Source organism: Cryptotermes secundus, unplaced genomic scaffold, assembly GCF_002891405.2.
Source record: "Cryptotermes secundus unplaced genomic scaffold, Csec_1.0 scaffold518, whole genome shotgun sequence".
NCBI classification, from domain to species: domain Eukaryota; kingdom Metazoa; phylum Arthropoda; class Insecta; order Blattodea; family Kalotermitidae; genus Cryptotermes; species Cryptotermes secundus.
Genome location: NW_019731580.1, coordinates 750,056 through 776,796, shown reverse-complemented (window position 1 = coordinate 776,796; position 26,741 = coordinate 750,056). Strand labels below are relative to the sequence as shown.

The following is a 26,741-nucleotide window of genomic DNA, read 5'->3' as shown; positions in this document are numbered from 1 at the left end:
AAGTGGATGACGAATCTATTGGGTCAGACTAGAGTGCAGTCACGCCTCCGCCCTCGACCTTGAAAAGACCACCAGTGAAAGAGCCAGCAAATCGTCTAGAGGGTGGCTTGAAAATTCACAAAATGGTCCATGTTCCTAATAGTAACAATAAGAAGAATGGTACCCTGAGAAAGTGTCGTGTGAGTGCTAATTACAAGGTTAGAAAAGAAACAAGTATCATGTGTGCAGGCTTTGGTGTGGCTCTCTGCAAACTTTCATGTTTCAATGTTTATCACACGAAGAAAAACAAATAAAGAGGTGTGGAAAAGCATTTATTGCATAAAATATTGTATTTTAATTAGTTCCTAAAAATTTCGTTTTTAAAAACCAATTTTTGTTGAAGTTGTTTAGGAAAAAGTAACAACATGCATTTTAGCGACATAAGGTTTAAAGGGCCTGCCAGCACAGGGGTGGGATTTAAATACCCTTCGCGCCAGTCAAAGAGTTAACAAATTATCAGCTGATGAAGAAACTTGCATGGTAATGGTAAAGCTATCCCTATAACATTGAGGGTCCCACATTATCTAGACAGTCGGCTCACTGATGGCAATAGGGTTGTCAGCCTTAAGCGCTGGCTGCACTTTAGCCCCCAGGAAGATTCTGTATCCACTCTTCTCACCCTTATGTTCGGCACCACTTGTGACCGTTCCCATCTCCTTTTACGTTGTGCTCCACTCGTGACTGCCATTTTGCCTGTCTTTATGTCGGTAATTAGTTCTTTTACCTGTATCCCTTCCTTTCCCTGTGCTGCGGTTCACCTGCACCTTGTGTCTGGACACCTCTACTGGAGTTACTGCCCTCCTTCCTCTTCTCGTGGATGGCGAGAAGTTTGGCAGGAAGGGAGGAGAATTGTGGTTGCTGGTGCTGGTAGGTCAGAGTTTGTTCCTGTACTACCATTAGGTGTCTTGCAAGTAGGGAAAGAAGGGAGTAGCTGGGTTCTGCTCTGTAATGTGTAGAGATGAGTTCTTATCCCGGGGTCTTACAAGCCTAGCTCGGGCAGGGCAGGAAGATCCTTATGCTACAATCACATACACCACTTCAAGACTTTTGCACTTCAGTAACTATTTAATTCACTTCAGCTCACTGAACACAACAGAAACTCAAATAGTTACACTTATTTGGATTGAACTTTCACTTCCTCTAGCGAAGTGACGTGGTTGTGTTTTTGTGTCTGACTTGGCTGAAAGTTGAACGAAGACTCTTGAGGTAGAATACCCTCTCTCAGAATCCTGAGGTCCACGAACCACAGACTCCAAGAGAAATTCACTCCTCCAACATGTGCCATTGGTTTTGTTTGAAAACTAGGAGGTTCCGTAAATTATCATGTTGCTTTGCTGTATGATCCTGGCAGTTGCTGACATGACAGCGACTTGATGTATTAAGATCAGGGGATGAGGCTCCAGCCCTCCCACTCCTAAGTTATAACTGTTCCAAGCTGTCAGCTCTCAAATTCTCCAAGACCTTCTGACTCTGCTGAAACTGCCAGAATTCCAGGAAATGTACCAGATGTTACTTCATGTCCACATAGCAAAACTTGAACTATGTCACTTCTGAGTGTAAAAAGTTGGCTATCTGCCAGATCTCTGTATGTATTTCACGTGATCTTAACTTAATATAAATTTAATTAATGCAAAAGTGTCTGGCAAATTATGATGAACAGTTACGATTCCTGGTACTCATTTCTCTTAGATGCTGAGTTGACTCCAGGGCCATAGTGTGGCTGGAAGGATTAGGTCAATTGAAAAATCCACCTTATCAGGATGTGAACCCGTGACCTTCTGGCTTGTAGCATAGTGCCTCAACCAACTACACTACGTGCCCCCTAAACTTACGTGGTAAAGACACTAAAATGTCTGTCTGACCACAGAAACAAGGGTAAGACATTTTACCACAGATGAACATGTGTAACAAAAATAATAAGCAGATGGTAGCACTGTTTGGTAAAGGCTTGCTGTGTGCCTGGAAAGGATTGTTTCAGCAGGGAAAGAATGTGTTGATGATATATTGCAAATTGACCATGAAGCAAAATAAGCTTGATAATGTAGTGGCAAGGGTTAATATGAGCAGGTTTGTATTGATCTAGTGATGTCGATATGTGTAACTGGAAATGAGACATTGATGGCAGAGAGATAAACGAGGCTCTATAAGTTGCGTCAAAGAAGGAACCCTTGTTCTTTCAGAATGTTAATAAAGTAGCAGACATTTAGCAGTGAGGTAATTTTATGCATTTGTTGTCTAGTTTTAGTTAATTAGAACATGGTTGCCATGAAGTCAATGCCAGGATATATGGATTTAGCTTGTTTTGTAAAACTGTTCATTACATATTTTAATGATGAGATTTTATTCCATATTATGCAATATATTTTCATTGCTGTGTTGTTGCTTATATTTTCTAGATAGAAGATTGAAGTTTATGAATTGCTGAACTCAGTTTGGACTAGAAGTTGTTGATCTTTCACTTCAGAGTGGTATGCTTAAATCATTTTTATTCCCAAAGCCTTTGTATAAAAACAGTTGTGTTATGATAATGACCCTCACATTATGGAAATTTTTCAGTCCAAGTCCAAGTCACATTGCAACTGATGGTCAATCAACCAGTAAGGCTTGGTGTCAAGCCCTATCTGTGATCACTTATAACATCTGCGGACGTTTCTTCTTCACTGTTATAATGACTTGCACAGCTATCCTCGGTCCAGTGTCTTGGTCCCTGGTCTAAGAACTCTTCTTGCTTAATTCAGCTGTCTCGCTTCAATTAACTATTTGGTCAAAATCAAAGTAACATTGTGTCTGACAGTCAGTCAGTAAGTCTTGGTATGAAGCCCCATCTGGGGCTCATGACCAGATATTTATTACTCTTTGACAGTTACAGTCTTGTTTTTGAAGGGCGCCCTCTCTGACAAGAGGACGGGTCTGTCTTTTGTATATGCTGCTGGCCCTTGCCAGAGCAGTCTGGGACTCACGACCATATTTTACTGTCTCAGATCTGAGACTTGCCTTTTCATCGCAATTGCCCAGCAATAGTTTGCTGTGTTCTGCTCTGCTCTGCTCATAGCAGAGACTCTTTCAGACTTTCCCCAACTTAGCTGGTGTGCATCCAGCAAGGTACAAGTATTCAGTGTTGCTGCTTTTGGGTATTTACTCATGATAACATGACATTCAGATTTCAGTGCCCAGTATTTTTCGGAATCCAGGTACTGGGACATCTGCCATCTTGGCGATATCAGTACACTATATTCGTTGCTTCTGTTTGTACACTCAAGTTAACCACTTGTCTGGATGTTTCACACAGCACTGCACACACCCTCAGCCAGGCTGCAAACTTCACCCACATTACCTCCACCAGGTGCGAGTTGGCTGTGAACCCACTTACTTACTTTCTTACTCATGGAGCTGAGCCCTTCTTGAGGAGCTGCAAATTCTGCAGCTACTCAAGACTTACCCAGCATTTTATGGAACCTGAAGGTTCATCACCGTGTTCACAAGAGCCCTCCACTGGTCCCTATTCTGAACCAGATCTATCCAATCCTATCTCTCTATTCGTATTTCGTATTATGAGAGGGGGTGGGTTTCCCCATGCACTTAGACCAGTTATTGGTCCATTGTGCATCCCTCTTTAATTTCTACTGTCGCCATACCCTACCCATAACGGTGCGTGCCATCAGCCCCCCCGTAGAGCCAACGAGGTCGGCCCTCGGTACCTTGATGCTTCCCCCATCTGCCAGAAGCATTGGAGACTACTTGGGCAGGAAAGGGCCTGTAATTTAGCTCAGAGGTCTCCTAAAGACATGAGGTTCTTTTACGTGCCGTAAATCTACGACGCAGGACACACGGCTTAAAGTCCCTCCCAGAGGACTTGTTCCCTGAATTTTTCCGCCCTTAAAAATTCTACGACCTCCGCTGGGTTTGAACCCGCGCACCTTGAGTCATGAGGTGGTAACGTTACCCCTAGACTACGGAGGCTCCTATCTCTCTAAGATCCATTCTAATATTGTCCACCCACCTACGCCTTGGTCTTCCCTGTGGTCTCTTTCCTTCTGGTTTTCCCACCAATATCCTATATGCACTCCTCGTCTCCCCCATTCGTGCTACATGACCTGCCCACCTCATCCTCCTTGACTTGATTATTCTAATTATACTTGGAGAAGAGTACAAGTTATGAAGCTCCTCATTATGCAGTTTTGTCCAAAATCCATAAAAATAACATTGTCCACCACAAGTTTAATACAGGTTGCTAAGTCCAGTTTCTGAATCTGACAATTAAGATATGTGCTCGAGGTTCTCTCACTATCTCCACTCTGGGACTTGCTCAGTCACTGCAGAAAGTTGGTCGGTCAGATAAATTGCTGCTGGTCCTCGCCAGCACAGTCTCTTGGAGATCTGTGACCAAGATTTTGTTCTCTCCTAGACATGTCAGTGTTTTAGAAGGGTGGTCCTCCTCTGCAGCCAGAGGAGTGGTAGATATTTCTGTGTAGATGCTACATTTGTGCACTGTAGTTTCAGCAAGAGTATATCTGTGCTGTTACAGCATCCAGGGCACTGTGCACCCTGTCATTACAATTTGCTAAGTAATATTTTTACAAGGTAACAGAGGATTTATGTTGATGCATGCTGGTATAGCAGGTTATGCCTTAACTTATTTAACTACTCTGAAACTGCAGTTAGTCAGCTGAACGGTGGCAGGACTGACAGCCGCTAAGTTCAAGCCTCTCACACTCCCATCACCTGGCTTCTCCTTGTCCAATACCATGTACATTTGAATTTACATGGTTTAGGATTGCTTCTGCCTGGGTCCTACACTATTTAGTTATATAGTCATGCATGTAAGGAATTTTGAAAGCCACAGGGGCACGCAGTAGTATAGTTGGTTGAGGCACTATGCTACAAGCCGGAAGGTCGCGGGTTCAAATCTCAATGAAGTCATTGGATTTTTTTCAATTTACCTAATCCTTCTAGCCGCACTATGGCCCTGGGGTCGACTCAGCCTCTAACAGAAATGAGTACCACGAATTAATTAATTAAATTTTCCTGGGGAGTAAAGCGCAGCCGGTGCGTAAGGCTGACAACCTTACCGCCATCTTTGAGCCAATTGTCTAGATAATGTGGGACCCTTAATGTCTCACAACTGTATGGCCCTCCATGGCCTGTTACAGGGATAGCTTTACTTTTTTTACTTACATGCAAATTGTGGACTGGTGTGCACCTCTTAACGATTTCCAGTAGTGTGGCATACTCTGTTCTGCAGGCATTGTATTTTCAGAAAGTGAGTGTCTGCCACATACTCCCAGGCAGGACAGGCATGAGTCAAAACTGACCTAATCAAAGCCCTGTAAAGTGTAAGTTTAATACTTGTACATAAACGGCCAGTTTTGAATAGAGAATAGGCCAAATTATAAATCACTCCGTCCAATGTGACCGTAAGTTTTTACTACATAAAAACTTAACACCCTTACATGTTTCGGTCTCTGTGGACCATCTTCAGAGGGCAAACATCACTACAAATAGGAAACCACTATCACATAATTTGTTTACACGCAAAGTACGTACACTTATATGTTACAACACACAGTACACAGAATAGAATATTTCATAAACACAGCAGTTTCCTGGTGACTTAATGTATAAGAATTTTAATTCATTATTTATTCTGAGTTTAGTTAGTTGTTTTTGAGTTAGCTTTGCAGCATTACTTGTCCCTTTTAAACATAGGTTGGCGTACTTTGGTATGATGTTTTTGTTTTGACAGGTTCGATTGAACCATATATGCGCGTTGGTTCTTAGTAGTTTCCTTTTCGTATTGATATATTGATTTACCAGTTTAGCTTGACTAGCTTCGATGAGTTTGATTTGTTTCATTCTGGTCCGTCACAATAACAATTACAAATTATAAATCACTCCGTCCAATGTGACCGTAAGTTTTTTACTACATAAAAACTTAACACCCTTACATGTTTCGGTCTCTGTGGACCATCTTCAGAGGGCAAACATCACTACAAATAGGAAACCACTATCACATAATTTGTTTACATGCAAAGTACATACACTTATATGTTACAACACACAGTACACAGAATAGAACATTTCATAAACACAGCAGTTTCCTGGGGACTTAATGTATAAGAATTTTAATTCATTATTTATTCTGAGTTTAGTTAGTTGTTTTTGNCACCCTTACATGTTTCGGTCTCTGTGGACCATCTTCAGAGGGCAAACATCACTACAAATAGGAAACCACTATCACATAACCAACGCGCATATATGGTTCAATCGAACCTGTCAAAACAAAAATATCATACCAAAGTACACCAACCTATGTTTAAAAGGGACAAATAATGCTGCAAAGCTAACTCAGAAACAACTAACTAAACTCAGAATAAATAATGAATTAAAATTCTTATACATTAAGTCCCCAGGAAACTGCTGTGTTTATGAAATGTTCTATTCTGTGTACTGTGTGTTGTAACATATAAGTGTATGTACTTTGCATGTAAACAAATTATGTGATAGTGGTTTCCTATTTGTAGTGATGTTTGCCCTCTGAAGATGGTCCACAGAGACCGAAACATGTAAGGGTGTTAAGTTTTTATGTAGTAAAAAACTTACGGTCACATTGGACGGAGTGATTTATAATTTGTAATTGTTATTGTGACGGACCAGAATGAAACAAATCAAACTCAGAGTATAGGCCCTTACATACATGCACAAGTCCTTGGCTACGGTCCTTTTTTTATGGTGTTTCCAAGTCATCCTGTCGAAAGTGACACCAAGATGTGTTATTTTATATACAAAGGGAATATCTCATCCTTTTAATTATAGTATGTCGTCAGGGACTCTCTTCTGGAGAAATAGATCTCCTGAGATTTCCCTTTATTGATCTTTATGTTGCAGTGCTCACACCACAAATTCACTGCAGCAAGGTGTCATTGCAGTTTGCAGAGAACACAACGTTCATGGTTCTCTGTCGCATAAATACAGGTATTGTCCACAGACAGAGCAAGATGAGTTCCAGGTGCTGCAGGGGCATCATTTATTTATAGACTGTACAATATTGGGACCAGGATGGAACCCCTGCCACTGTTTTCCGTTGTGTAGAAAATTCACCTCCTACCAAGACTCTAAATCTTCTCAGCAAGAAAAGAAACAATCAACTTAATGAGACTTGTAGAAAATTCTAATTCTCACAATTTATATAGTAGGCCAGCCGTCAACCTATTATTTTTTAAATTTAAGGTAGCATGATCCACCAGCCTCGTACATTGAAGGATTGTGCTTTGGTGTGTTCAAAAGCAAAACTGACTTTCTTTTACTAATTTTCTTTTCTCTGCATGTGTTTGGATTGTTCTTAAAAACAGCTCCTTAAATAGTTTGCCTGTAGTGGAGAAGAGGCCAATCCGATGTAAGTTTAGGGGAAGTTCAGGGTATTTGCTGGTTTTTAGGAGAGTTATGATTTTTGACTTTGTCCAAGGTGCTGGGAAGTGACCAAGCTGAAGGTAGTGATTGATTAAATTTGTTAACTGCACATGAAGTCTTGTCAGAAGATGGTGGAGACATTCATTTGGAATGCCATCAAAACCACAGGCCTTTCCTAATTTCAAGGGTTCTATTTTCTTTGAGATGTCGCAGGGCCAGAAATTAACAGGGGGTGTCTACATCAATGATAGCTAGGAGAGCTGCTACTTTAACTGTGTTTACTGGCCATTCTGTAACAGTGGCCATTGCTTCTGGCTTCCAACAGTTATAGCACAGTGTTATTGTTATCATAATCAATTATAGATACTGTCACCTGTTGCCTATGTAACGTGACAAATTACTTCACGCAGGTCTCGGATTTGGCAAATATTTATTGGTCTTTCGCATTTACACACAAGTACATTTGTGATCACTAGGGACCAGATTTTTATGCCCTACTGATCCCTTAAATATGTATGCATTTATGCATGAAAAACATCCGAAATATGCACATAAAAATTTATACCAAATATTAAAATAGATTTTACATTATTGGAAGACCAACAAATCAATATTTAAGTTCATTTTATGTAATCACTGAATGATTCACTTGCAATAAAAAGCTATACTTAAATACAGTTCATGCAACAAAGCCAACATATTTCATTACAAAGTTAAAAAATCAATGGTACTCACATTTAGCTTTCTGTACTTTCAACTTCTCTTCTCTTGCAGCTCACAATTACTAAATGTTTTAGGTTTTCCATAGTTAGTTGCCTCCTATTCTCTTGTAAGATGTCTTTATAGCGGGAAAAACTTCTTTCCACCCCACAGGAACTTAGGGGCGCACGTACAAAAGCCGCTATTTGCTCCACTGTTAGTGATTTTTTACTTGGCAGTTCAGTACGTTTACTGGCTAAAATTCCCTCAATTTCACAAATTTGTTCATATCCTGGATTTTTTTTAAGACTGCTGTGTATTTTTTCCTTTACTACTTCACCAACTCTTCCAGGCACCAAATTCAATTTGGAAACAGTGGTTTTGAACACACTTAACGGCTGATACAAAGTACTATTTCTATTGCTTGCTTCCAATGAGGAAATGGCAGATGGAAGATGAGAGAAGTGTGCAGATATATAGGCAAGATTAGTTTCTAGTTCTGCGTTTTTTAGTACATCTTGGGCAATCTGAATTGATGCTGCACTTTTGGGATCAAATGTATTCACGACATTCCTAACTGTTTAAAAATGTTCCGTATAATAACTCGCTGCAAATAGCCACGTGCCCCAGAGCGTTAAAATTGGTTCTGGCAGAAGTGGAATGCTTGGTGCTACTGCTTTAAAGGCTTCTTTTCTGTATGGCGCTGTAACAAATACCTTCTTCACAAAAGACACAGACTTGTCAACAAGCAGAAAATTTGCACGAATTGTTTCTGCAACACGGTGCAACCCATGGGCAAGGCAAGTCAAACATGTCGTATTTGGAAATATAACTTAAGAGCAGTACCAGCTTTCATCATATAACTTGCGGCATCAGTCACAAAGAGCAATACATGCTCATACCGAATGCCATTCGGCCATAGTAAATTCAGGGAATTGATAACAAAGTTGGAAACTGCGGAGCTATTTATGGTTTCCAATTGCTCTACTGCAAGAAGATATGGAGTAGATTGTTCATTCTTATTAAGGGATCCAACTGTACAATTTGCAATAAACCGTCCCTCACAATGTTGTGTTTCGTCGATTGATACTCACACAAAATTATCTTGAATCTAATCTCTAATGCTTTCAATTGTTAGATCATAACACTGCTTCACATAATTTTTGCGCACAGTAGATTCATCCAGCACTTTGCACTGTGTATACTTACTTCTCTATGAAGTTTCTCAGAGTAGGATTGGTTAGTTTCCACAGTGAAATATCTGCAACTAAAAAGGCTTCGCATAAATCAAAGGAAAACTGAGAGACTAGTATTAGAAAATTCACTAAGCAATTTTTGATCAGGAGCACTTTTCGTGGATTTAATTTTAATGTTCTCTTTGTGTATATTAGTGTTCAAATGCTGAAGCACTTGGAAGCGTTTTTCACAACAAATTGTTTTCTCACATGCTTAGGAATAAAGAATTTTGTTATCCATACTTATCATCTCTCCTTCGAACTCCCGCTGATACAGCTGTAATTTAGTTTTCTGACTTACTTTCACTTTTGGCATGACTACAGAAAGCTAAACAAACTAAACTACAGACTAGTCACCACTAATGTGAATGGCCCCCAGCTTCAAATGAAAAAGCGTAACGAACCTCATAGAGACTTCGGAAATAAACAAGTGAAGTCCCTTATCGGTTGAATAGTATTACGTTGATAGCGGCTACATGTGAACGCTTCCGACTAATCTCTTCGCGGCCACTTTGATGGTACGCGGATGAGGCAAGTTATGTGTAGAGGGATCGGGGAAGTCCCATCCTGGGTATTGCATCAGAAACACGAATCATGACGAAATGCTGAGTCAAATATGCAACATATTCTAATACGGAAAAGAAAAATTGTATACACACGACCATGATCGAAAATTTGAACATAAAATTAAAAAATATATATGATAAACATTTTAAAAAGGAAATATGCAGTATAAATAAATATCTTCGAAAATATGAAGCTTATTCATAAAACAGGCAAAATATGCATTTATATGCACCATCAAACCTTGTCCAAAATTTAAGAAATGAAGTAATTCATACATATATCCAAACGAGCATACTTTTGGTTGCAAGAAAAAATATGCATTTACATTAAAATCCGGTCCCTAGTGATCACTTATAACGTCTGCGGACGTTTCTTCTTCACTGTTATAATGACTAGCACTGCTATCCTCGGTCAAGTGTCTTGGTCCCTTGTCTAAGAACTCTTCTTGCTTAATTCAACTGTCTCGCTTCAATTAACTAATTGGTCAAAGTCAAAGTCACATTGCATCTGACAGTCAGTAAGTCTTGGTGTGAAGCCCCATCTGTGGCTCATAACCAGATATTTATTACTCTTCGACAGTTACAGTCTTGTTTTTGTGGGGCGCCCTCTCTAACAAGTGGACAGGTTTGTCTACTGTATATGATGCTGGTGCTTGCCAGCAGAGTCTTTCTTGAGCCGAGTCCCTTGAGACTCGTGACCATATTTTATTGTCTCAGATCTGAGACTTCCCTTTTTGTTGCCTGCTACGATTCGTAGGGTCACAGTGAAAGTATTCGACCCTGCCTCTACACGGGTACCTAACTGGTCAAAGTCAAAGTCACGTTGCGTCTGACAGTCAATCAGCAAGTCTTGGTGTCGAGCCCCATCTGGGTCACATGACCAGATATTTATTACTTTGACAGTTACGGTCTTATTTTTGTGGGGCGCCCTCTCTGACGAGAGGACGGGGTTTTCTTTTATATATGCTGCTGGCCCTTGCCAGGTCATTGGTCAAAGTCAGAGTCAGAGTTACTTTACGACTGGCGGTTTACCGCCAATCATTTCGTCTTGGCGTGAGGCCCATGACCAGAGATTTTTATTTTCCAACTGAACTCTTGCGATAATAGTCCTTATGTAACCTCCTCATCGGTCCAAGCCCAAGTCCAAGTCACATTGCGACTGACGTTCAGTCAGTCAGTAAGTCTTGGTGTCGAGCCACTTCTGGGGCTCATGACCAGATATTTATTACTGTTGAACGTTACGGTTTTATTTTTTGTGGGGCGTCCTCTGTGACGAGAGGACGGGTCTGTCTGTTTTACGTGCTACTGGCTCTTTCCAGCGCAGTCTTTCTCGGGTCCGAGTCCCTTGGAACTCGCGACCGTATTTTACTGTCTCAGATTTGAGACTTCCCTTTTCGTCGCCACCTACGACTCGCAGGGTCACGGTGGAGGTATTCGACCCCGCCTCCACACGGGTGGAAGTCAAAGTCAGTCAGAGTCAGATTCAGAGTTACATTGCGACTGACGGTCAGTCAGTCAGTCAGTAATTTTTGGTGTCGAGCCCCATTTGGGGCTCATAACCAGATATTAATTATTATCGTTTGACAGTTACGGTCTTGTTTCTGTGTTTCACGTGTTCTATGCTTGTTACCACGGAAATGCATTATTCCCGCTGTTTCAACAATTCGTTGCCACGGCTATTCCTACGCAACGGTCTGTTTGTATTCCATTTGTCGCTGTAGGAACTCACCAGTTTCCACGTATTCGTTCTCGCGGATGTATGTGTTCCCATTGTAGCTGGAATTACTTGCTAGTTGTACACAGCTGATGCTTGAGTAAGTGCGATTAGTTTGACAGCCATATTTTTAAATCTATTTGGAAGTGAGAAAAAGAAAGTTGAAAACAATTGCCAACTTTGATTTAAAAAATTAATAGTGCCATTTCGAGAATTCAAATGCAAAGTACATAGTAAACAAATTAGAACTTATCTTAAAATTATATTTTCATGGATAAACCACAACAGATGTCAGTAAAATGAATTACAAAGCTAAGAGTAGTAGTGGGGACAGGGTTTCTTCTTGTTGCTACCAAATTGGGATGGTATCCGGGGCCTATTCAGCCTCCTGTTTGCTGCTTACTGATGATAAAAATGGGTGGAGTGTGCAGACCACTTGTTTCCATATCCAACCAACTCTGGGATGTTTGGAACTTCTCCCATGTGCCACTCCCATTGTGTGGACCTTGGTGCAAGGATAACTTGATCTCTATGTCTGCAAGAGGATAAGTGTATAAGAGCCTGGGTCGGGCTAAGGCGGCCCATACACGTACGAGTCCGGCCTGGCGAGGAGCCGGGCTCGGATTAATTTCACCAAACATGTATGAGCCTGGCGACCCATACACGGACGAGTTTGGCTCATTGCAACCCGAGCCGAGTCGGATTCGAGAGCCAGACTCGTACGTGTATGGGCCCCCTAAGAACTGGTTTGAATGCTGTTGAACGGCCGTAACTGCCCAATGGATAACACTGGGTGGTTCACAGCGCTGCTCCCTACACTGGAGTAGGTATCTGGTGGATAAGGGACTGGGGTGGTTTTCAGCGTGGACGGCGTGTTCGGCCTGAACACTGGGTGGTCACCATGTGATAGCGACTTCTAGATGTCCTGTGTATAACAAATAGGTTTGTGGGACGTAGAACTTAATATTTCACTATCACAGTACGCTGTTTTAAAACCTGAGCTAGAACACCCTTTCAAGTGGTTCAAGTGCATTCAAATTTTGGCCCAAAGGGCGTATTACGCGCAGCTCCTACGTTTCGTCCCTCAATTGGCCACACGTTATGTTTGGAGCTTGTGGAGTTGGACTAATGTACGTTACCAACCCGCTTGCATCTTGAGCATGTTAGGGAAAGATAGCGCCTTGAGCCTTGAGGACCTTGAGAGTCCGAAAATGTTAGCAGAAGCTGTAATGGCTGTAATGCTCTGCATCACAGTACATTTAATGGTCCCTAGAGGCACGTCACTGATCCATACTTGCATATGATTCACTGTATTACTTTCAGAGAGAGTATCCCCACGCTACGTAATTAATGTAATTTTATGTTCCGTTACTTTGGTAGTACTGAATTGTTTAAGTATGGGAGTATTGTATAGAGTGAGTTTCGTGTGGCTTGCAGGAAAGTGGTGTGAATGGCGAGTAGTAATTGTACGAGACTGAAGGATGATAGAGGAACTGAAATTTCAAAGTCTCCTTCACATGAACTCGGAAGCAAATTCTCCGATGATGGCACTGTTACATATTTTTGGTAAGCCTTTTGAAATATTTTTGGACCAACGATTTTATAAATCATAGGTTACGTTGCAAATATATTCAGACGTTTATTAAACACCCTGAAGCATGGAATTCAAATGAATAATGCATAAAAATCCAGTTTTCACCTCAGAAAACACTGCGCTTACCTTACGTCTAGTAGTCGTTAAGGTCGTCAATGCTGTTAGGGAAATAGTCGACGTTAAGAAGTTTGCTACGGTTTTGGACGGCAACAGCGCCCACAACCACGTGGTGTGACAAACCAAGCCTCAAATTGGAATTAATCTATGTTTATTCAGAGGGTTAAATGAGACTCATAAATGCACTCTGTTGGTAGAAAATAGTTCTTTGTAACGTGAAAGAAGGTATGTAAGACAACCACTGCACTTCAAAGGGTGAGCTAGACAAGAATGTAAGGTTACAAGGCGGTTACCAGCATTAATTCACTCCAAATATTCAATGTGAAGCCCAACATCAGTTTGTGAGGTAAAGGAGCATATCCTAAATTAATTTTCAGTATTGAGTCTTCCTTGAATAGCCCATAATTTATCATTTCATCACTTTTGGTAAATAGCTTTCCTCCTATTAGTTTAGAGGAATGTTTGATGTACAGAATATGATTTGGATTTTGCATTGTAGCTATTTTATGATCAGTTTTAACTCTTTGACTGGTGCGAAGGGTTTTTAAATCCCATCCCTGTCCTGGCAGGCCCTTTAAGCTTTAAGTCGCTAAAATGCATGTGTTTACTTTTTTCTAAATATCTTCAACAAAAATTGGTTTTTAAAAACGAAATTTTCAGGAACTAATAAAAAGACAATATTTTATGCAAGAAATGTCTTTCCATATCTTTTTATTAGTTTTTCTTCATGTGATAAACATTAAAACATGAAAGTTTGCAGAGAGCCACACCACAGCTTGCACACATGACATTTGTTTCTTTTCTAATCTTGTGCTTAGCACACACGCGACACTTTCTCATGGCACCATTCTTATTGTTACTGGGAGGAACATGAACCATTTTGTGTATTTTCAGGCCACCCTCTAGACGATTTGCTGGGTCTTTCACTGGTGGTCTTTTCAAAGTCACGGGCGGGGGCATGACTGCACTCGAGTCTGAAGTAATAGATTCCTCATCCACTTCATTGCTTGACTCTTCTCCCTTTCCACACTGTTTGTTTGGTTCTGTAATTTTTTCTACACAGTCCAATATAGAATCTTTGAATTTGTAAGTTCTCTTCTTGTATTTTTTGTTTGTTGTGTTCTTTTTGAATAGAATGAAACTATTCAACACTGCCATTTGCAACAAAAAAAACACCAGTTTCTTTGTCCACTTTACAGTTTTGCAGGAACAAGGATAATAATGCAGCGTCTGATCAGCCCTGTCAACCTCTCTCATATGTTTATTGTAGTCCCCAATTACCTCAGGTCTTCATATTTTTTCTCCTTTGCAATTCGTTTTTGCAGATTCCACGATTTTTGCTGTGTGAAGAGTGGAGATAAGTTTGACATCTCTTTTGTCTCTCCACACCTGTATGAGAACCTGCCCCTTCCTAGAAAAAACAGATTCCCCTTTTTCCAAATATTTTTCGTCATCCCTTAGTTCTTTAGGAGCTCCTCTGTCCATTCTGAAGGTTCCACACACACATAGGTATTTCTCTGTAATAACATCTCACAATTCTACACTATTGTAATAGTTATCCTGGTAGAGATGATACCCTTTATCTAGAAGGTGTGGCCCCAACAGATTGACAATTAATTCCTTTATAGGTCTCGATTTTCCGCAATAAATTTCAAAATTCCAAATATATCCACTTGTCGATTCACAAACAAGATAAGCCTTTATACCGTACTTATCAGGTATATCAGGCAGCATGTATACTCGGAAGATAAGACGTCCTTTCCAAGCGATCATTCCTTCATCTATTGCAATTTCCTTTTCAGGGATATATGTGTTTCTAAATTTCCCCACTAATGAGTCTATAATTGGCCTAACTTTAAAGAGGCGATCTTCACAGTCAGCTGGTCATGCATCGTTGTCAGCAAAATGAAGAAATTTTGAAATTGTTGGAACTACCGCAAAGACATCTTTTGTCCATACCATGGAGTGTGAAATAGGGGCCTAGTGGACCAATATTCTTCAATTTCAGGGCGTTTGTCAATTCCTGTCATGAACACAATTCCTAAGCATGTCCAGATTTCATCTGGTGTGACATATTTGTAATTGTGTTCTTGAGAGTGAGGAGCTAACCCATGTGTGTTTAAGTGCTGGTGAGCATAGCGATTGGTCTCAGTTGTGATGTGATATACTAAGTTGTCATCCAGAAAATTTTTAATCCATGAAAAGGGGTGCATTTTATGTGTTATATCAATTTTGAACCCGGAACTACTAGTAAATGGAACTGTTGTTGGTACAATGTCTGCGTACATCCATGAGATGGGCGTGTCAGGCACCGCACTCATGGTAGCTAAATGTTCATGATTACTGTCTTGTGGATCATTGTCTATCACTGTATTATTGCCACTATCAACTTCATCTAATTCAGGAATCATTATTTCATCGCCACTTTCATCATCAGCACAAATCTCGTTCGCAACACTTTCCAGCTGGTCTGTAGGAACACTCCGACACTTGCTACGAGAAGCCATGGTGATACTGAATGAATATGAAATATTTTCTGACTTTTTCCTTCTTGGAGGCTTCTGACAGTAATATAGACCCCCACAAAGTTAACAAGGGTTGAAGAAAGCAGTCTTCTGGGATTTGGCACCGTGTATATGTGCACGGTGCCTAATCCCAGAAGACTGCTTTCTTCATAGTCACCGCCATGAAAGCCTCAAATCTTACATAGTGTTCCTCTATGGGGAGGCTACTCAACGACACATTCGACGACTCGAGACGCTACGAACCAAGAAGACTAAGCTACTCTGTACCCTTCCCTTCCTTCTTAGATGCAGAGACCAAAACACCATCCCTTTTTAAAACACATATACACGGTGCCAAATCCCAGAAGACTGCTTTCTTCATAGTCACTGCTGTGAAAGCCTCAAATTTAACAAGGGTTCTTTACAACCATGCACAAAACTATCATATAGTATATGTCTTTGGTTGATGAGTGCCAAGAGAGCAAAGAAGGGAAGAGTTTATCAAAGCACTAAACACGCCAACGCCAGGGAACGGCTGGCATCATCCGGGCATTAAAACGCGCCCGCGCCAGTCAAAGAGTTAATCCAATTCTCGGTTAGGTTTCACTGTGGCTGGTTTTGATTTTGCTGGCATACTTGAAGTTAGCAGTGTCCGAACTGTACTGTGAACTTTTACCAATTCTGTACAGAAAAACTTAGGACTGACAACCAATTGTAATATGCTGCACCCACTAATTGATTCTGATAAATGTGAAGATCTGGTTAATGATCTCTTCATTGTTGTTTTGTTACTATGCTATTATGTGTTTGTTTCATTTCAGGCGTGCCCATACACTTACAGTGCTCTTTGTACTTGTGAGTGTTCTCATCTATGTGGCTGTATTTGAACCTGTCAGAGATGATACCTCATATAACACTAAGAGGTACAGAGCTTTACTTAACAGTCCTATAAAGTCCTCAATTCTAATATAATTACTAATTAAGAGTACATCAGAACCATTTGAAGTTGATTCAGATCCAATAACTTAGAATCTGTTTATGCAAAGACCAGCACCCAATTGTTAATAAGAATCTGAAATAAGTTCTTAATTCACCCAGAAAATCTAAATGTTTTTCAGAATGTTCAGAATTTCTTGGATTATAATTTCCACTTTTATGTTTTTGCTTGAAATCTCACCAAATTGCTCTTTAAACTTCTGGATACATACTGGTAAGAAATTTCCCCATATTTATTATCTGGAAAGAGCCAGTTAGTTAGAATAGTTAACCATCACACCTGTGTGTTCACACCACAGATTATTATGTATGAAGAGAGACTGAATGAATAATAAACATGTATTTGGTGATAATTCATGTACATACATCACTACCTCCAACATTTACACTCCCATTCCTGTACAACCATGTCCAAAGGACTTCTTGCAGATGACTGCTGGCTCAGAGGTAAGTATCCTGGGTAAAGAGGGCTCAGTTGTGGAGAGAGGTAGTCCCCCATACAAGCATTGCATAAGTATTTATGCTGGATATTAATAGAGATACAGAATTACTGGGTTTTTTCACTTTTTCCATTGTCCAGAATTCTAGGTAATAGAGGACACAACGTTTCAGAAACTGGATCTATTTCCATCTTAAGGTGAGAAGACAGAAACAGATCCAGTTTCCGAAATGTCATGTCCTCTGTTACCTAGAATATTGGATAATGGAAAAAGTCCAAAAACCCACTAATTCTATGTGCCATCCACCATCGTCAGAACCCTTTAGAATTAATAGAGATATTTCTTTATTATTTCAGAGGTCTTGTGGCTAGTGTGTTGGCTTTCATCCTCTTAGGAGTGACAGTTACACCTGATGGAGTATTCAAGCGACCACATCCCGTAGTGTGGAGGTTTGCTTTCTGTTGCAGTATTGTATATGAACTAGCACTTATATTCACTCTTTTCCAGGTAATTGCTATTTCATTCCTTCTCTAATTTTCTACTGATTCATAGATCAGATCGGTTCTGACAACCTTTTATGGATTCATTGCATGAAAGGCATAAAATGAATGTATATTTGGGAGATTATGGCTGCAAGTTTATCTCCATACACAGATTTCAATGGTTGTAAGCTGTGTTGACTTTGCAGATAGTAATGTGACCTTCATTTTCAGACTAAAACTGATGCAATTCATTTGCTAAAACATATTGATTCCAAACTTGGGGTTCCACTAGAAGAGAAAAGTTATGGTGGAAACTGCCTTATTTATGATAAAGATGTACCTGAGGATCCATTCCATAATGTCTGGGTAAGATTATGTTAGTTTCTTTAAGACCTGTAGTCACCGTCATCGTCATCATATATGTAATTTATTTATAAGTTCATTTGTACATGACTCTTACCTTGCCATTAGAACACATTCTATTCATGTACAAGGGTAAGATGGGTTTAAAATGTTTGACACAGTCAAGTTATAAAAGTGTTCTGAATTGTAATAAACACTAGAAATTGGTCCTACTTGTTTATTGGAAATGTGCCTTTGACACAGAAGCCAAGCACATGTAGGAAGAAGAAAATAGGTTTTATGTTTGGTTCATTTTGAAATACGTTATATTTGTAGATGTAACCACAAACCAGATCTTTTTCTAGAGTTCTTAGAATTGCTCTGTACTAGTTGGAAACCATATAATAAAATATTTCATAATCACAAGAGTAATAGTATTGTTGGGCAAAAAGTATAAATTACAAGTGTTCGTAAACAATATATCAAAGAGAGTATCTGGACAAAAGGGAATGACTAATGTGAGTAATTTTAGGTGTTTCATAACAATAAATCCTGTTGTCTTGTTGGTGTTACGAAGTCAAGGCTTTTGAAATGGGCTGGGCACTTATATGTACAGATTTTTGGAAGGGTGAGTAGTTATTTATTTGTTTAGTTTATTTAACAATGCTATCAGTAACTCGTATTTGATTACATTGAATGGCTGGATGATGGCAAATAATGAACTGAAAAGGATGTGGAAAAAGAAATGGACATGGTCTAATCTAAGGTACTTCCTTGGCACTGGAAAATATTTCTCCTCGAAGACTGAGAAGGGGATGAATCTTAGGGAAATAGGTTATGAGGTTAAGGGTTTATTTGGATCGTTCAAAAATGATTGACACTTTCCACAACTCCGGAAAAGTAGCAGTGTCAAGTGTGAGCCGATGTATGTGAGAAGACACACTGTAGTGCCACCTATGGCCATGAGATGACATTGCTGCTGCACACAGGTCGAACAGTGCTGCGTCATTCATGGCGGTGTGCAGGTGTGGTCGTGGACAACACTCAGACAACATACATGGAAGCAGACAATCATGGGCAATGGTGGACTGTGTGGTTTCTCTGGAGGGAAGGAGTGACTGCTTCACACGTTCATACAAGGTTAGCAGCCGTATGTGGGGAAGCAGCACCAAGTCGCAGAACCGTGTTTCGCTGGATAGCAGAGTTCAAAGACGGCAAGGACTGTGCGGAAAGAGGCAAAGGTAGTGGGCATCCAGCAACAGCATGCACACTGGACAGTACCCAGAGTGTGTCCGACTTGATACTGGAGAACAGGCACATCACTTTTGATGAACTAGAGAGCACAACAGGTTTGTCACGTGGAACACTGCACACCATCATCCATCAGGACTTGAAGATGAAAGAAGTTTGTGCTCAATGGGTGCCCCATTCTCTCACCATTGTGCAGAAGCAGGAGCATGTGGAGACAAGCCAACAGTTGCTGCAGCTGTATAGCACGGATCCAGTGGAGTTCTTTGAGCGTCTAGTCACTGTCGACAAGTCATGGTTCTGGCACAAGACTCCAGAATAGAAATGCCAGTCCATGGAGTGGAGGCACGCTGGGAGTCACAACTGGGACTATTCATCCGGAAGCAAATGGCGACTGTGTTCTGGGATCAGTAGGGGATCCTTCTGCTGGATTGGCTGCCCCCAATACGACCATCGACAGTTACTGCAATTCACTGCACCAACTCCAACGCATTCAGCAATGCTGCCACGGAAAATAGGGGTGCAGCGTTCTTCTCCAACATGACAATGTGTGGCCACATGGCAGTAGGCAGACCATTGCCACCCTGTATGCTCTAGATTACACGGTTCTGCCTCATCTGCCATACTCGCTTGATCTTGCCCCTTGCAACTATGCTGTATTCCAGGGGTCTCCAAACTTTTCGAACCACGGGTCACTTTAGGTAATTCAGCACTTTCAACGGGCCGGATAAAATGAGAAATTAATAACTCTAGGTATATGAGTGTTATTGAAAGCACAGAATTTCATAAACTAAATACAAAGTACGTGAGAATAAATTATTGTTTATTAATGACAACAGACAGTAGCAGCAAATGCTCATATTTTCATCACAAATTATGATAAAACAATTAATGTGAATGATGGAACTCTTTTTGCATTCTTAAAATCTGATTAAATTGAGGTTCAAATTTTGAAACGCTAATCACAAGTACCAACTTTAAATGTTCATCGGATAAATTNTAATTTCCATTTGAATTTGACTTGGGACATCTGCAGCATCACAGTCAAATGGATTTTGAAACAATCTAATTTCCTGAGCACTGGAATCCAAATCAGCAAATCGCTTCCGAAATTGTTCTTTCAAATCTAAAATGACTAAATTTGCAAATGAGGAAGGAAATTCTGCTTCACCATTTTTATGCAACTCTGCACAGTATAGCATATGAACAAAGTTACAATTTTTCACTTGGCTTTCCAGAAGTATGAACTTTGCTCTGAATGCCTTGATAAGTGCAAATAAATCACAGACTAAGTTATTTTCACCCTGCAACTTTAAATTCAAATGGTTCATATGGTTCACCAGATCAGCAAAAAACGCTAATTTCCAAAGCCACTCAGAATCTGATAAAAGTGGTTCATGATGGTTTTTTCTTGGTAAGAAATATATCACTTTCATTCCTGAGCTGAAAGAAGCGCAAAAGAACCTTTCCACAGCTAAGCCATCGAACTGTAGTATAATATGTGAGGTCAGTAAGCTCGGAATCACATTTACCAGTACTCACTGGAAAATTGGCGCATTTCTGCACAGTTCTTTTGCGGGCCGGATAAAATCACATCGAGGGCCGTAGTTTGGAGACCCTTGCTCTGTTCGATGGAATGAAAGGTGTCATGCAGGGTAAGACGTTCATCTCCGACGAGCTTCAGGCAGTTGTCCAGCAGTGGTGCCGGGATACCCCCCAAAGAATGGTTTGCTGTGCACATATGGAAACTGCCAGAATGATGGCAAAGGTGCATAGACATTGGCGGGGAATACCTCTAATACAGGGAGATCAAGAAGTCGCACACATCGCACTAAGCAATTATATTTTGCTGGTTTAATGCACAAACTACAAGACATAAAGCACTTATTATTAATGTTTGTAACCTTACATCTTAGAATTTGATCTGTTTCATTCTGGTCCATCACACTAACAATTACAAAGACAAAACAAGTTTTAAAAACTTTAATACCAGGAAAGCTGCTGTGATTGTGAAAAATTGGATTTTGTGTATATTGTGTATTCCAGGCATTGCGTGTATATGTAATTTAGCACTCACAACACCTATTGTGATAGTGGTTTCCAAATAAGTATTGATGTTCCCTCTGAAGATGATCCGTAAGGATCAAAACATGTAAGGGTGCTAAGTTTTCAAGCAGTAAAACTTAAATAGTTACACTGGACAGAGTTGTTTTGTCTTTGTTACATCTTAGAAATGCAAAATAAAATCATGTCTTTACAACATATGCTCGAAATGGCTTCCCTGTTCAGCAATGCATGCACAAGCTCTGTTTACCATGTTTGAGGCTACTTTGTGGAACACCTGTAAACTGATTATGTTAATCACCATTGTAATGTTCCTCTTGAGGTCATCCAGTGTATGCGGATTGTTTTTGTAGACAATTCCTTTGCCATACCCCCAAAAGAAAAAATCTGCAGGTGACAAATCAGGTGAACGTAGGGGCCATAGTGCTTTTGAAATGATATGGTCACTGAAAAACTCGTGCAAGAACTGCATGGTTTCATTAGATTTGTGACATGTGGCACTGTCTTGCTGCAACCAACACTCATGCTCATCAACTGCAAGAAGCACAATAAGCTGTGTAATGATGTCTTGGTACACTGGACTGTTCACTGTTGTGTCAAAGAAAATTGGGCCCACCACTTGATGACATGATACAGCACACCACACTCGAATTTTCTGACAGTGCAAGGGCTTTTCATGTAACATGTGGATTTTCATATGACCAAATCCTGTTGATTTGACTGTTCACATAGCCGCTAAGGTGAAACCACACTTCATCAGTGAAGAAAACCCAATCAAACTCTTCAGTTCCATGGTTGCCAACCAATGTCCGAAACCACTGAGCATTTTTCTTTATCCAGGTCCTTCAATTCCTGCACACAGCAAACATGATATGCATGAAGGTGTAACTTCTTTGTCACTTTCTGAGCACTTCCATATGAAATCCCTGATTGTGCCGTTAGTGTCCTCAGACTTCTTGAAGGGGAACACTGCAACATTTTCTCCACGTCAGCGAGTTCAGCCTCAGTGAAAATGGCCTGTCTCCCGAATCTCTTCCTATCTGAAACTGATCCGCATTCCTGAAATCGGTTGATTATTCTCATTATCGTCAAATTGTTTGGAACTGCAGAATCCAGATATTCCCGACGAAACTTGTCTGCAATGTGTGCATAAGAACGACTGGCGAAATAATGTTCCACAATGAAAACTCATTCTTGGGAAAAGACATGTCTGTCACTCAATAAACAAAGCTATACTGCAGATGTTGTATGACTGATACCCGCGAGATGACGTTTCTGCTCGTTATTAGTACTCCTACAGTACTATTTAGTGGTAGGAGATATAATTATATTAACTGCAATACAATTTATAACAACTGTTAGTTTGATATGCATGACTTTTCGATCTCCCTGTATAGTCTGTATGTATGTTGTTCCAACAAATGGTTACTGTGAAGAAAAAACATTTAGTGTCAATCATGTTTGAATGTCCCTAGTATTAGAACTTGCTGAGGATCATGATCATCGGAGTGTTTCGATTTTAATGAATTTGAAGCTTTGGATTGTGCTACTAGAGATTATTCAATGATGCTATTGTGCCAGGTGAGAGGGGAAGATGTTGAGAAATGGTGAACATGTATGGTTTGGAAAGATGTGATTGTGGCCTTTTTCAATGAGCTGTCCAAGAATATACCTGGAGAGACTGAGGAAACCGAGGAAAAATGTCAGAACCACCACTAACATTTCCAGATATATCCTGAATACAAGTCTATAGCTGCACTGACCTGCTGATTCTGTACCATTGTGAATTATGCAGTACCTCACATCTACATTGCAGGATAAATTTGACGTGTTTGTGCCAACCCATTTCTTTGGTTGGTGGCTAAAAACTCTTGTCCTGAGAGACTGGTGGCTGAGCGTTGTGATGTCTGTGATGTTTGAGATCCTGGAGTACACACTGGAACATCAGCTGCCTAACTTCAGTGAGTGCTGGTGGGATCATGTGAGTAAGATGCATCCTGTTAGAGTTGGTATCAGAATTTATTTTCTGCAACACGTTTTGGCCTACTCAGCCATTATTGTCAGCAACAATCTCACTAGTGTGGAAGGCACAGCAGTTCCCCCAAATTTCAACACATCTGATGATGGCCGAGTAGGCTGAAATGTGTAGTACAGTGGCAGATTTTTAAAGGATTGAATTTTAAGTCTTGATATTATTGCATGGTGGACAGTAAACAACTGAAAATGAATTATAATACATTTGTAATTGGGGATTTGATTGCTTAGTCAGTATAGTCACTGGTTGTATGCTGGGTCACTGGGGTTTAATTCCCAGCAGGGGAAGAAATTTCATTCTTTGCTCCCATATCAAGATTAACTCTGAGGCCCACCCAGACTGCTATCCAGTGGATACCTACAGCTTTTTCCTAAAGAGTAAAAGTGGCCAGAGCATAGTCTGTATGCTTTTCTATTGGGGAGAGGAATTGACTTGGGCTTGAACCTATGCATGTAACAGCAAAGTTAACAAATTCATCAGTCTGCCTCTCCAAGCCTACTGTGGTCTGTATTTACTGTTATTCTCTTTGACTTGCTGCTTCTGAAAAATTATGAGATAGATGGACTGATGTTTGGCTGTTATATACGTGGATATTGTTACAAACTGGCTTCCCAGTTTAGATAGGCAGACATTGGGAGTGTGAATTTGTTAATTGAGGTGTGTGTTTTGGAATCCTTATCTGTTCCTTTATTTTCTTACTGTAGTTTTTGTTTTATGCTGTTTACTCTCTTTAGTATCAAATTGTGATTTGATGCCACTATTTCTGTTTTCAAAGTGGATAATGGATGCAGCGATATGCAATGGTCTTGGCATTTATCTCGGACTTAAAACACTCAAGTATTTCTCTATGAGGACATATCATTGGCGAGGGCTTTGGAGGATACCGACATACAGGTAAGGTGTACAGTGATAATTATTGTAGCATGTAAGTGACATTAATCTCTTAGAAGATAAGGAGGATGGTTATTAAATAAGTAGTATACATTCATGGCTCATGTTCCTGAAATTCCATAAATTTGTGTGGCTGCCATGTTGGTGTTACTGATGGTAGGAAATCAGAAAGTATACAGTTGGAGTATTCTCTAGCAATCTGATGTTTTGTAAAAAAATTTTGTAAAAATCTGTCCTCTTCCTCAAAGGCTTTCATGATGGACAGAAACGGTTCAACTTGATGACATATGTCTGGCTGTCGGACACTAAAATCTGTTTACTTTCAGGATGATTGAGGTTAGTTTTTATCTTTGTATGTCAATGAGAATCCTAAATCATTCAAGAATCATTCTGCATTTTTAGGGGGAAATTAAAGAGGTTGATAGCTCAGTTTGGCCCATATTCATGGGTTGACTATGACTGGAGATCTACTTCTAGTCTGGGCCGTTGGGTCGCAACACTAGGCATTACATTTGTGGTGAGTGCAAAGTAGAAGTTATTATACAAGCCCTCTTCTGTAAATTAGACATTTGTGAAGCCCAAATTTTTTAAATTAAATGAAAAAAAAATTCATTATGTGTTCTGACATTGATTTTTCAGTCTTGAAATTTGAGTTTAATGTTGTAAAATAGTGTTACAGACCGAGAGCTGAATGAAATCAGCATTATGACTTTCATTATAGACTTCATATCAGATTTCATCAAAATCAGACAGTTGGTTCTTCACAATATGTATGCTTTATGCACTTTGTACAAAGGATCAATAAAAATATTTTTCCCTCTCATATCTCATGGCTGCTAAGTAAGTTATTTCGTCCTCTTGCATTTCACAGTTTCTGTTGGCTGAACTCAATACATTCTATTTGAAGTTTGTGCTGTTAGTGCCACCAGAGCATTACCTTAATCTGGTGCGTTTGTTCCTTTTCCTGTTTTGGGGTGCTGTCTCAATGAGAGAAGTGTATCAGTACCTGGATGATCCGTAAGTGTAATTTATTATTATCATCTGATCATTCAATGCTATATAGTGTGAATTACTCAAAACAGCATTAAATAAACTACAAAACAAAGCAACAGACGTAGTGGATTGTCTTATGGCAGAAGTTTCTTTATTTCATGTCATTAATTAAACTTTGTGTCACATCATCATCAAATGTGCTGATGATATTAAAATAGATCTTAGGTAGATAGATTCTCGATTGAACTGGCATAAGATAGGATTCATTGGTGGGCTTTTGTGATCATAGAGATGAATCTCAAGGTTCTACAGAAGCATAAACTTTCTCAACATGTCGAGTAACTATAAACTTTTCAAGAAGTACTCTGTATCATGGAGTTAGTAAATCTGTTTCTATACTGAGGGTAACCTGTAACCATCTGTTTTCATTTCAAGTTGTTATCTTTCATTTGTTTCAGAGACTGTACCAAGATAGGTCGGCAGTCATGGATGACATTAGCAATAATTTCAACAGAGTTCCTTATAGTTGCTAAATTTGATTGGGAGACAATAACAAAGCCCTTTCCCAGGTCAGTTCATTAATATGATTCATCATACTCTTCTGTATATAGGACACACATGAAGTGTAAATGTTGCAACTGCCATAATTATGGCAGTTTGCTGAAGCTCTTTTTGCCACATTTGGATGATGACACTGTTGTAATAGCCATGTTCTGTAACATTTCAGAGATCTTAGTTTGTTCCCCCCCCCCTTCAAAGTAGATTGCTGTAAGCACACACACACACACACACTCTCTCTCTCTCTCTTTCTCACTCACTCATGTCTCCACCTTTAAGGCAAAATCCTCTCTGCTTAAAAGTGGGAGACAGCTAAGATCTCCAAAACGTATTGTCGCGTATCGGGGGTATAACGCGACAAATAAGTTCACGCTGTATTTGATGTAGCGAATTTTATTTCACATTCGCACTTACAATCATCCAAATTACAGATTTACGGTTACTGCTATCTGCAGTATCACAATTAGTACACTCCAAATGCCACAATACAACAGACTAGTTGCTGGCTAACTCGGAACTAGCTCGGAGGTAGCTCGAGGACTGACTCGTAGGTAGCTCCACGACTAACTGACTGACTCAGTACAACTGACTGTGAATAGCCTTCGCTGCTCCTTATGTAGCCTTGCTCGGACAATACGGAAAACGGCCACGTAATAGGCACCCTTGTTGCCTGGCGCTGTGTTGCTAGTAACGCTAGCGGTAGTAACCGCTGTTACTACCGTAACAATCCTGTTGCGTCACCGTTACGTTACCGTGCGGAGGAGGGGGAGGGGAGCGCTGACTCACCCGCCGCGTCACTGCTGGTGGGGGGGTTCTT

At 40.1% G+C, this 26,741-nt stretch overlaps 1 protein-coding gene and 1 long non-coding RNA gene across 4 annotated transcripts in view; one reads left to right on the top strand and one right to left on the bottom strand.

The window, feature by feature from the left end:
- Positions 1–437: 437 nt before the first annotated feature.
- LOC117282541 lies at positions 438–9,382 on the bottom strand. The gene is made up of 3 exons (XR_004513308.1): positions 9,355–9,382; positions 5,215–5,363; positions 438–1,518 (listed from the first exon to the last, which is right to left on the bottom strand). It is a non-coding gene; the product is annotated as an uncharacterized LOC117282541 (long non-coding RNA).
- A 3,610-nt stretch (positions 9,383–12,992) lies between these two features.
- Positions 12,993–26,741, top strand: part of LOC111867184 (phosphatidylserine synthase 2) — a 35,280-nt gene continuing 21,531 nt past the window's right edge. For 2 of the 3 annotated variants that reach the window (XM_023856787.2, XM_023856786.2), the window contains exons 1-9: positions 13,036–13,226; positions 16,697–16,798; positions 17,668–17,818; positions 18,025–18,159; positions 23,264–23,428; positions 24,258–24,376; positions 24,776–24,890; positions 25,245–25,390; positions 25,825–25,935. In XM_023856787.2, coding sequence (XP_023712555.1) covers positions 13,111–13,226; positions 16,697–16,798; positions 17,668–17,818; positions 18,025–18,159; positions 23,264–23,428; positions 24,258–24,376; positions 24,776–24,890; positions 25,245–25,390; positions 25,825–25,935 — 1,160 coding nt within the window. In that variant the 5' untranslated portion in view covers positions 13,036–13,110. Of the gene's footprint in view, positions 13,013–13,035; positions 13,227–16,696; positions 16,799–17,667; positions 17,819–18,024; positions 18,160–23,263; positions 23,429–24,257; positions 24,377–24,775; positions 24,891–25,244; positions 25,391–25,824; positions 25,936–26,741 lie in introns of those variants that run through there. The other variant, XM_033752586.1, reaches the window with a different exon arrangement.